We start from the raw sequence: 12550 nt of genomic DNA on the forward strand, positions 1-12550 counted from the left end.
ACATTGTGCGTCTTCCAAGTCAGTCAACTTCTAGGCATTCTGAATTAGGAGTAGAGGATTTCATGAAGACTTTATGTAAAATAAAGTAAAATTGTCCAGGAATTAGAGGATAAAGAAGTCATTATCATTAGTTAGTGACATCAGAAATGACTTTAATGAAGAGGCTGAACAATGGCTTAAGGTTTAATGGTGGTCTTTACTGATTTATTTAATCAACTATACTGTAGTTCTCACATTCTACAATAAGAGAGACTCAGTATTGTGCAATTCCAGGAGTTAGCCTGCTACCCTAGAATAATAGTTTGCATTATGGTTTTACAGTATTGTTTTCCAGATTATAAAAGTGAAATGTTTTCATTTTTAAAATTAGATAATATGGAAAAGTACCAAAAAGTGAAAATTGCTCATAATTCACCATTATGAATTTGTTACAATTTTATTGTGTATGTACATGTGCATGTCTTATAGGTTTATGTTTAAGGATCTTTTTTTTTTCCTTTTTAACTAAAATTGGTTCACACCATATATGGTGTTTTGTTAAAGGTAGGTTGAATTTAAATTTTCTCTAGTCTGGGGAATCTGAAACAACTTTCCTCTTATATTCTTCTCATTCTAACTTCTTCAGTTATTTATGCTCAGTCATAGTTCTCAATCTATTCTACCTTAGAGTCATTTTGTTATCGGAGAAAGTGAGCTAACCTTTACGAGCAGGGGGAAAGGCCAAATATTATGGGCATGCCATTTGTACAGCTTTGCCATGAAGCTGCAGTTTAGATGCATGCCTGTAATATTTGGATTTCCCCTGCTCCTTTCCTGTTAATTAATAATGGTATCATTTGAGTTTTTAAAAATATAGATACCAGACTCCTGCTTCCCAGATTTTTGATTTTAGTTGCTCTGTTGTTTTCTAAAAGTTTTCCACGTGATTCTCATGCAGCTAGAGTTAAGAACCACTGACTCCAGACTAGAGCTTGAAATTCAGCATCATTTTCATTCATATCTGCCTGGAAGTTTGCAAATTATTTTATATGCTTTACAGTTTTCAAAAACTTTTCACATTGCTTTATTTGATTCTTGCAATAGTGCTGTTAAGCAGTAATATTTTCTTTTTATTGACAAGAATAGAAAGTACAATTTTTGCTGCCTTTTAAAATATCCTGTGTGCTCATGCGCACATGTTATGTATTATGTATGTATGTGTTTAGTTATCTTTAGATAACAAAATTAGACATTTTTAAAAATACACTTTTGGTGTTTTCAGATATATTATGTTGAGTGTGAATTATCTGTAGATTCAAAAATAATAATGAAATGACCTATTTGGGTGAATGCTATGTTTAAGACGATGTACAATGCCTTTTAGAAAAATGATTTCATTAGTGAAATATTGGTTTAATAAAAGAGGCAAAAACACACATGTAAACAGTTAACACAAGGCACAGTCTATGATTATTTTAAGATACTGCATGCAGTTGGGGAGAGGTTGTTCCTGGAAATATTAAATGTTATTCAGTTTGGCTTAAACTCTAAATCTTCCCCCACTTCTCCAACAGGGATTTTATGACTAAATATTTTCTATATTTCATAGTTTCTGTAACTGTTTAAGGGGAAAAGTTACTCAAGCCACAGGTTTTTGGCAAAATTTTATTAATTAAGTGGATTTTTTTCTTTTTGTTTTGGAGTTATTTCTGAACTTGCAAAGGAAAATGGCAAGCTTTGTAAGGACCAATTTGCCTTTGGAGGAGAAAACCAATTTATAATACAGAATCCTTTTTTCATAATTCTGAAATACAAAAGCTCTGGAAACTGCAAGTTTTATATTAAGATTGGTGGCAAAAGTGAGGCTATTTATAGTCTTGACTTATCCCATTTGGTGTGAATATGGATATATTTTATTGCACAAATATTTCTGTGATTGAGAGACACTTTCAGAAACCACTGGGAAGTTTAAATAAGTAAGGATTGTACTCTTTTAAAACCTGAAAATTCTTTATTCTGAAACATGTCTAGCCCCAACAGTGTCTTTAATGATTTGTGGACTTATACAAATGTATGCTGCATAAATGAGACGTTTCTAGTGGCATTCTCCTTTGATGTATATACATTTTTATTTTGCCATCTTATTTTAGATTCTAGAACCACACAAAGAACATTGCAGTGTATTATATGTAATTTCAAAATAGCTGTATGTTACTGCTGTAACAAGGAGTGATAAGTTCATTTGCTTCCTTTTTTTTTCTTGGTATATCTTGATTGCTCAATTTTGTTTTCTAGTTTTGTTCCTCGTGCCTTAAAGTTAGGCTTCAGCCTACATGAAACTTTCAGTCATCTCCCTCATCCGGTTATGCTACTGTCCTTTGGACCAGTTCACATTTTTGTGGCACGTGACAGATTCCTTGAAGGACAAAAGATTATTTTGTTACGTTGCCATAGGAGCTTTGATAGTGTAAGCTTTGATGGGAGATAGGTATAAAAGTCGTTATTCACTATACACAAATGTTCCTAACATGGTGTTGCTTGTTGGAATTTAAGGGGGACGTGGGCTTTCTTTTCAGTTCTTATCTGTGACATGGTAAGAGAAAGGACTCTAGAGATGTACTTTGTACAGTCCTTACTGACAGGAGGGGTTTGCACACCACACTGGTTTGACTGGCATGTCACCTCTTGGTTCTATTGAGGGCTGAACTGAAATCCAGATCTTGTTTGCTACTAGCATCCAACCTAGGCCTTAACTCCATTACCAATCAGGAGATACAGATGCTTGAGTATATGCTCATTATACAGCATCGTGCTGGGTTTTGGTTTGGATGGTGAATGTCGTAGCTTTTTAAAATATGAGTTATATTTTATGGGGGAGAAGACTGCTACTTTTTCATAAAGGAAGTAATTACAATATAGTTTCTAACTCAACATGTGTAAAACAAGCCCACAGTTATAGATTTATGAAAGCAGTCACAACTAGAGGGTAAAATGGCAATTTTTTAAAACACTATGTACCCTTACAGTAGGTTCATTGTACCTATCAGGTTATAGCCACAGTCTCATCACTGTATGCGTGAAAACCTTGTCCTCGTGGCTTTTATGTTTGCAAGCTGACGACACATTAGATGTCCAATGCATTCCTGTGGTTCAGCTGTTGAAACAGTAAGGGCTATGAAGTTGGGCCCTTTCGTGTACCTCCGCCTCTTATTGCCTGTTTGTCACGGGGCAAGTTAGTAATCTCAGTGAGTCTTGCATTTAAAAATTTTCTGGATGTGGCTTATGGAACCTCTGTGTAACTAAAAGATAATATTTTAACAACTGGCATACTGTAGTTCAGGGGTCCTCAAACTACGGCCCGCGGGCCACATGCAAATACAAATATTGTATTTGTTCCCGTTTTGTTTTTTTTACTTCAAAATAAGATATGTGCAGTGTGCATAGGAATTTATTCATAGTTTTTTTTTAAATTATAGTCCGGCCCTCCAACGGTCTGAGGGACAGTGAACTGGCCCCCTGTTTAAAAAGTTTGAGGACCCCTGAGTGTAGTTACTCGAAGATCTAATGTTTTGTAGGTTAGGTTTATTTATTTATTTATTTATAAATATATTTTTATTGATTTCAGAGAGGAAGGGAGAGGGAGACAGAAACATCAATGATGAGAGAGAATCATTGATTGGCTGCCTCCTGCATGACCTCTACTGGGGATGGAGCCCCCAGCTAGGGCATGAGCCCTTGACTGGAATTGAACCTGGGATCCTGCAGTCCACATGCCAACGCTCTATCAACTGAGCCAAACCGGCTAAGGCTTGAGGGCTAGGTTTAAATTGGAGCACTGCCTTTACTAGTTTTGTAATCTCATTAACTTTTTACATTAGTTGCCTCTTTTGTAAAATTGGGATATAGTTTCAGAGTAGTTTTGAGGATAAAATAATGTGTATATAGCATTTATCCTAGTGCCTAGATTGAGGAAGCCACTTTAAGCAGAGGTAGTGACTGCTGCTTGTGTTTTTGTTGTAGCATAATTTGATTTTCCTTTAAGTAAACTAAAGCAAGTGAAATTCACCATGGAGTGTGCATCATATACTAGTGTGCAGTTTGTCTTGCTGAGAGCTGCCATTTCAAAGATAATATCTTTCAGTTGAGTTAATTAACCACTCCCTACTAGAATAATGTCTTTTAAGTAGGTCATAGTAAGATGTAGTGGACGGAATTTAGGACTGGAAATGAGAAGCCTTGGCTCCCAGTGCTGAGAACGCCATTGATTAGCTTTGGGCAAGCTACTTAACCTCTCGGGCTCATTTTCTCTTTTGTGTAATTGTGAATACCTGCCCATGTACCATAGGGTGCTTAGAAAAATAAAATTTTTTAAATATATGTTTTTATTGATTTTAGAGAGGGAGAGAGAGATAGAACCATCAATGATGAGAGAGAAACATCAATTGGCCGCCTCCTGCACGCCCCCTACTGGGGATTGAGCCTGCAACCCAGGCATGTGCCCTTGACCGGAAACGAACCTGGGACCCTTCAGTCCACAGGCCGATGCTCTATCCACTGAGCCAAACCAGCTAGGGCTCAATTGAACTTTTTTAAGAGCTTTGCAAATTGTAAAGTAGTTTATAATTGTAAGGAGTAAATAGTATTTGCAAATGATCTGAAGGAGTGCCGCCCAAAGCCCTACTCTATAGATTATTTGGTGGTGTGTGTTGGGGTTTGAGCCGGTAGAGAAAGGCTCCTATATTATTTTTTTTTGAAGTACAATTTCCATTTATTTTTCCCCCAGAGAACTTTTCTTAACTCTTCCTATATTATTAAAAAGCTTATTTCTTCTACAAGATAACATCTTTAAGGTTTTTTATTTGGAACTTCCTCTCTCTAAATGTGATGGGATTTAATGCACTCTTTCTCTCCTGATACTGTTTTTCTCTTTTGTTTTCGGGGAAGGAACATCTTTGTTTAATTTTAAAAATAGATTAATAAAGACTTTCTGATGAATAGGCTTTCTTAGTCATTACCCTTGTAGTAATTTCTAATTTATATTTTCCCTAAACTACAAACATCAGCATTCCAAATAGGAATGGAACACTGAGCTCCACACTTTCTCTTTCCATTCACACAAGTCCTCAGGGGCAGGGACAAGCCCTCTTTTACCTCTGAGGGTAAAAGAAAAATCCGCACTTTTAATCTTGTTCATATACCTGGAAGGACCTGTACCTTGTTTCCCTTTTTATCATTCATTCGAATTGGGAGCAGATGGAAGATGGGGGCTGGTATCCTGATTTTTAAAATAGTTACCTCACAGCTAAACTGGCTACACTGGGATCACAGACACTTGGAAATAGGTACATGGCAGTTCCTGTTTTAGGCAAAGGGGAAAGTTGACTAGTTGGCCTCAGGAAAGGATATTCATTCACATTTCAAAATAAATGAATTTAAAAATTTTTTTTAATGCTGAGGTCCCAGCCGCTGTGTTTTTAACAGCATTTCTTCTTCATTATGGGTTATTAAGTAGGTTTTGTGGACTAATATGAAAACAAACTTTTAGCATTGGCTCTGTGAGAAACTTTTTTCGTTTGCTTTTTGGTGTGGAGAACATTTTCTAGTTTCCACCACCAGCTTAAACTTTTGAAGATGAGGGCTGCATTGGAAGGCCTGTAGTCTCTCTGGAAGCTATTAACAGTTATCATTCTGAAGTAATTTCTACTTGCCTAACCAGTTAAATTGGTCATTACGTTAAATGCTCAGCACTATTTATATGTAGGCCTTTGGAGAACTACAAAATCAGTCTAAGGGCAGTCACTGTACTTAAGGAATTTCTTCTGTAATGGTGAAGCAAGATGTACTTGAGAGTATAAGGTAATTAATAAATAATCAACTGATGGATTGTAGGTGTAGATTAAGTTTGAGAATTTTATTTCAGAGAAAGCTTATTGAAGAAGAGAACGTAGGGAAGGCTTTGCTGGGGGATATGAGTCAGGCATCTGGTTATATCTGCAGTTAGTAGAGTATCATTAAAAGGTTCTGCTGCTTCTGGGAGAATTGAAGCTAGAGAATTAGAGTGGTGTAAAGAAAAATGTATCAGATTTATCAAGTCAGTTAAGATGATGGGTTCAAATGAAGGATTAATTATTTGCACAGTTTATTTTAGTGAAACAGCCTGTCATTGTTAAAGCTTTTTTTGTTTGGGCAGCTTTGAGCAGATGGTTTAGAAGCAATCGGCATTGGCTTAGTCAGATGATTGGGAGTAGAGTAGTACTGTGGGGTAAACATCTCTGGATGATTTTTACTCTTAAAGTAATAAAGTATTGGTTGTTAGCCCATTTTCCTTCTTTCGCAGGTAAAAAACAGGAAGCAGATGAGTTGAGTGGAGATGCTTCTGTGGAAGATGAAGCTTTTGTCAAGGTAAAGTGTTAATTACTCAGGTTAAGATGTTTATTTCGAGCCTAGCATGTTGCATGATGAACTCATGCATTTTACTTAACGAAACTGAAGTATGTAGGTCAAATATAGAGACTTATGTAATCTTGTCAATCTCATTAATTCTCATAGTTGAAAAATATAATAAATAATGTTATCTTTAGTTAAATGAGAGTAAAGCTAAAAATAATGCCTGTCTGAGTTTTTAAGTAGAAATCTGAGGCAAAGGGGCCAGAGGAACAGTTATAGGACAATTGATATGTTTGTTCCTGGACAAGGTACTACAATGAAGGATATTGATAATTTATTTTACTTTATTTTTTTTAAAATATATTTTATTGATTTTTTATAGAGAGGAAGGGAGAGGGATAGAGAGTTAGAAACATCGATGAGAGAGAAACATCGATCAGCTGCCTCCTGCACACTCCCCACTGGGGATGTGCCCACAACCAAGGTACATGCCCTTGACTGGAATCGAACCCGGGACCCTTGAGTCTGCAGGCCGATGCTCTATCCACTGAGCCAAACCTGTTAGGGCTATTTTACTTTATTTTTATCTATTTTTTTTATTGATTTCAGAGAGGGAGAGAGAGGGAGAGAGAGAAACAGCAATGATGAGAATCATTGATTGGTTGCCTCCTGCACACCCCCTACTAGGGATCAAGCCCGCACCCTGAGCAAGTACTCTTGACCAGAATCGAACCTGGGACCCTTCAGTCCGCAGGCCAATGCTCTCTCCATAGAGTCAAACCAGCTAGGACTTTTTTTTTCTTCTTTAAATATGTTTTTATTGATTTTAGAGAGAGGGGAAGGGAAGCGGGAGAGAGAGAGAGAAACACTAATGTGAGAGAGAAACATTGATTGGTTGCCTCCTGTATGCACTTTTGGGATTGAAATCAAAACCTGGGTATGTGCCCTGACCAGAATTGAAGCAGTGACCTTTCAGTGCACTGGATGATACTCAACCAAATGAGCCATACCGGCCAGGGTGATAATTTATTTCTCTTTTTTAATCCTCACCTGAGGACACGCTTTTATTGAGTTGAGAGAGAGAGAAACATTGATGTGAGAGTGAGACATTGATTGGTTGCCTCCAGCACTTGCCCAGATCGGGGATCGAACCTGCAGCCTGGGTGTGTGCCATGATCAGGAATCGAACCTGTGGCCTTTCTATGTACGAGTCGGTGCTCCACCCAAGCCATACTGCCAGGACAATAATTTATTTTTAATTTGCCTGTTGCATTTAGCTTTTATATAATATACAGAACCTAGATTAATGTAGTTCTTAAAATAGAGAATTTCTGTCGTGTTGCTACTTTGTAAAGATAAAATTAAGAAATTTGTTTTGTGCTTTAAAGATAAATAAGACAGGTCTTTTGGTTAAAAAAGAACTTATTTGAAATAGACCAGCCAGAAAAATAATGTATGTAATTTTAATCGGCCAGTTCTGTATACCAAGTATTTTTTAATTGTAGTTAAGGTTTTGTTTTCAGTTGACTGAAACATGATCTAATACTTACTGATCATTAGGGCCTAAGTAGTGTGGCATTAGCAGGAATTATTTACTGAGCATAGTTCCTCTTAAATTGTATACATTCGTATCCCCATACATTTTGTCTTCTGTGTAGAGTTAGTCCATATTGTCATAACATCTCCGAATGGCTGTGTGCTCCACCATGAAGAAAGCTTATGTCCATTCACCTGCCCATCTCCTATCTAGTTCTCTACTTTTCCCATGTTACACACAGACCACACACCTCACACTTTGTACCTTGCACTTTTAAGGGCAGTCACAGAAAGAAAAAATTGTTTGGTTGAGGAGTTAACCCTGAAATTAGATAATCTTAGGCAATATTTGCTCGGGGATCCATTAAAATTGAAGATCAAGTGCCTGTAATTAGCTTTTCTTTGAGCCCTTAAGACAGCGGTTCTCAATCTGTGGGTCGCGACCCCTTTGGGGGTCGAATGACCCTTTCACAGGGGTCGCCTAAGAACATTGGAAAAACACATATATAATTACATATTGTTTTTGTGATTAATCACTATGCTTTAATTATGTTCAATTTGTAACAATGAAAATACATCCTGCATATCAGATATTTACATTACAATTCATAACAGTAGTAAAATGACAGTTATGAAGTAGCAACGAAAATAATTTTATGGTTGGGGGTCACCACAACATGAGGAATTGTATTAAAGGGTCTCGGCATTAGGAAGGTTGAGAACCACTGCCTTAAGAGCTCTTCAGTGTCTCTATTGTTTTCATTGTGGTATGTCTTCCTTTAGGTTTGTCCCTTTGTTATTTTCTCAGGTTGTCTTCACTAGTGAGTATATGCTTAAGCAAAAAGTATCCGTAAGCTGAAAGAACATTGTGACTGAGTAAAAATTCTTTTAATTTTCAAATGTCCAACTTTTAGTTCTTCAGTTCATAGACATTTTTTTTTCATAGATATTTTATAGTCATTTGAAATGTTGCAAGGAGATACATACTTCTATTCAGCATAACAGTATTGTTTCTAATATGTGCTGCAAAGGATGCCTTTGTGTTTTTATTAAATGAACCTGGTTATAATGTCAGAACAAAAGAGCTTTTTAAAATATATATATATATATATCTTTATTGATTTCACAGAGGAAGGGAGAGGGAAAGAAAGAAACATTAATGATGAGAGAGAATCATTGATTGGCTGCCTCCTACTGGGGATGTAGCCTATAACCCAGGCCTGTGCCCTTGACTGGAATCGAACCCAGGACCTTTCAGTCTACAGTCTAATGTTCTATCCACTGAGCCAAACCAGCTAGGGCCAAAAGAGCTTTTTTTTAAAAAAACAAAAAAACAACAACAAACCCAATCCTATTTAAATATATGTTCAGTTTCTTTTTTATATTTCCTTTTCACTTTGAAAGTATCAGAATATATGATGTAGTTGATAGAAATTAAGGCACTTTAGAATAGATGATGTTCCCTCAGTGACTCACCTTGCTTTTTACTTATTTGCACTTATTTTTATATTGTCATATAAAAATTTGACAATTTGTTTTCAGTCCCCAGTGTTCCTCCACTCATATGTGACGCGAGGTTGGTCAAACCCTGGCCTGGAAATTCCCTGCTCCCCAAGAACTCCACATGCCCAAACAATCATATTTATTGTTTTTGCCTGCTCCCCTGCCCCCCTTAGAAATTTCTGTACCCTCACTGCAGTTCAGTTATGAATGAACTGAAAATGGCCCTGCCATTTTCTTCTTTAACCCAGAAACCTTTTCTTAAATCTGCTAGGAAAGGAAGAAGGAATGTTCACTGCTTTCAACTCTTTTTCTGCAGTTAAAGTGCAGTTAAAGAGGAAACTAAACAGATGGCGGCTTTTCTTTGTTTGCACTGAAGTATCCTGTACCTATAAACTTTGAAAGAGCCTCAGAGATAATCCCAGCCAATGTTCCCCTGCCTAATTAGCTTTGTGACTTAGTGATAGATTTCAAGACATATACATTTAAATTAATCATTTGAATATTTTTCAAGTACAGACATTTGTATAACAGTTGCGATTCCTTATTATTAATTAGAAATAAACATTAGCTATAATATATGACTTCCAGGGTCTTTGAAGTTAAACTAAACTATGGCACCTGGAGAAATCAAGTCATTTCTTTGAAGCCTTATTTTCTCGGAGAGCCCTAGGATGTGAGTTGGTAAATATTAAGTAACTGGAATTTGAGTGCATCTCTAATAGCAATCCAGTTTATGTGTAGTTCCGTATGAGAGATTTGGGAACTCAAAATGTGATTTAATGACTTTGGTATTAGACCCCCCCCCCCCCCCCCCCCATTTTTAAAGACATAGTTTAATGTATAAGGTAAAATGACTGAACTTTTACTTTGGAAATAAAGTCAACATATGGTAAAATTTTAAACATGTAGAAAATAAAGTCAACATATGGTAAAATTTAAAACATGTAGAGATATAAATTACCAAAAACATTTGGTGGCTAGCCTACACTACTTTGCCTCTAGTTGTACCAAATTTTCTTACCATTAAAAGGACTGTGAATTGGAGAATCAAGAGGCACATGAACAAGATGGAAATGATGAACTAAAGGACTCTGAAGAGTTTGGTGAAAATGAAGAGGAGACTGTGCGTTTAAAGGAGTTACTTTCCATAGAAGAAAACAAGAGAACTCGTGAATTAATAGAGGCAGAAGCAATTGAAGATATTGAGAAAGAGGACATCGAAAGTCAGGTCTTTAGCCAGTTTTTTTAAAACATGACTCAGCTGAATTAAGTACTAAATAAGTTTTTTTTCTAGTTCAATGTGGAAATCCCAGAATTTTCAAAAAATATATTTTTAAAGTTATTTATAAATCACCCAGAATCCTGCTGCCTTAAAAGACCTTTTTAATTTTACTTTATTTTCCACACATGTATATATTTTACTTAGTAATTATTTATTCTATATAATGTTCTAAATAATTGCTATTTATTCTATATAATATTTCCACATAAGGACTTTATAATCTGTGTTTTATACCATAATTTATTAAACTGCTTTCTATGTGTCTAATAGCCACTCCCTTAACTTGGGACATGTAAGTTGTTTTTTACCCCACTATGAATGAGTGTACCAATTTTGCTCTGACTTTGCCACCATTACCTGGTGATCATTTTTTTTTTGCTACTTTATTTTTTTATTTTTTTATTTATTTTTAAAATATATTTTATTGATTTTTTACAGAGAGGAAGGGAGAGAGATAGAGAGTTAGAAACATCGATGAGAGAGAAATATCCATCAGCTGCCTCCTGCACACCTCCTACTGGGGATGTGCCCGCAACCCAGGTACATGCCCTTGACCGGAATCGAACCTGGGACCCTTCAGTCCGCAGGCCGACGCTCTATCCACTGAGCCAAACCGGTTCCGGCTTTTGCTACTTTAGTAGATATAAAATATTAATTTGCATTTCCTTGGGTACTATCAAGGGTGGGGAGGTTACTTATAAAAGTATAATTTAAAAGCATATAATTTTAAAAATCTTTTTCTTGAATGAAACAGACTGTTTGTTTCACTTTGAAGTGTGCTAGTGCTAGTGGTATGTCTTAAGTAAATCAGTGGATTAGTGAGTCAGTGCTGTTAGTGCTTAGTCACGCTTAAAACACTGATGTTCTACGTCACCTAATAAATGCAGGCCTCAAGAAAGAGATTTTTCTAATTCTCTGCCAGTGTGATTGTCTTTATTTTAGCATAAAGGATGTTGTCTGAATTGTGAAGCATTGACTTTGCATCCACGGTATCATAGACATTGTGAGGAAATAAAACTAGTGATAATTGGGTATAGCATAAAAGCATTCTCATGTTACCCGGATACCTTGTAAAGCAGCTATTGTATACCCTTTTACTTAGGAAATGGAAGCTCAAGAAGGTGAAGATGATACCTTTCTAACAGCCCAAGTAAGTTTACGTCTAGTCCTATGAATTTGATATTGTGGGTGGAAGGGCTTGGAAGGAATCTTAGTTTGACTTTGTAATTCTCTACCTCATAAAACTGCCTTAAATTTAATATTAAGTTATTTATATGGTATATAAAAGGTACTCAAAGCTGACAGCTGAAATTTCTGTTGCTACAAAGATATTTAGAAGTTATCATAAGGTTTCTGCCATTTTCAGGATAAAAATAAAAGCTGTCCATCCTTTCTAGAAAACATAACTCTGATTACCAGTCTTGTCAGAAGTCCACACTCTGCTTGATTTTTTGTCACTTTGATATAAAATAAATCATTTAAAAGTACTTATCCCTTTTAAAGTTTTAGTTACATTTTTGTTAATTTTAACACTCCTACTACGATGGGGCTAATATAAAAATAAAAATCTAAACATATACTTGGGGTGTGTATGTGTGTGTTGAAAATGACTGCTTTTCTATTGTGTGTGAAAGTATGTTTTTGGTATATGTGATATACATAGTATACATTTTAAAGCATGACTCACAGAACCTGTAAATAGACATTTATAGTTCATTTTCTGCAGTGTTTGTTTTTTAAAATTATCCTTTGTCTTTTTCCTCATATCTGTATTCAAGAACCCCTTGTTGATATCTCCTCTTTAAATAGTATACTTTCAAATAGTGATAGGGGTTCCCTCTGTTTACTGGATTTAGGAAAAAT

General features: G+C 35.9%; 2 protein-coding genes across 2 annotated transcripts in view; both read left to right on the plus strand.

Moving 5' to 3' along the window:
• LOC111825369 (SAFB-like transcription modulator) overlaps positions 1 to 10654 on the plus strand; it is a 16257-nt gene extending 5603 nt beyond the window's left edge. Inside the window, exons 3-4 of the mRNA XM_023751587.1 lie at positions 6317 to 6381; positions 10436 to 10654. Of these exons, the coding sequence (XP_023607355.1) occupies positions 6317 to 6381; positions 10436 to 10654 (284 nt within the window). The remainder of the gene's footprint in view (positions 1 to 6316; positions 6382 to 10435) is intronic.
• Positions 10455 to 12550, plus strand: part of SLTM (SAFB like transcription modulator) — a 37799-nt gene continuing 35703 nt past the window's right edge. Inside the window, exons 1-2 of the mRNA XM_023751600.1 lie at positions 10455 to 10633; positions 11790 to 11837. Of these exons, the coding sequence (XP_023607368.1) occupies positions 11793 to 11837 (45 nt within the window). The 5' untranslated portion in view covers positions 10455 to 10633; positions 11790 to 11792. The remainder of the gene's footprint in view (positions 10634 to 11789; positions 11838 to 12550) is intronic.

This window comes from Myotis lucifugus, unplaced genomic scaffold, assembly GCF_000147115.1.
Source record: "Myotis lucifugus unplaced genomic scaffold, Myoluc2.0 scaffold_23, whole genome shotgun sequence".
Classification (NCBI taxonomy): Eukaryota; Metazoa; Chordata; class Mammalia; order Chiroptera; family Vespertilionidae; genus Myotis; species Myotis lucifugus.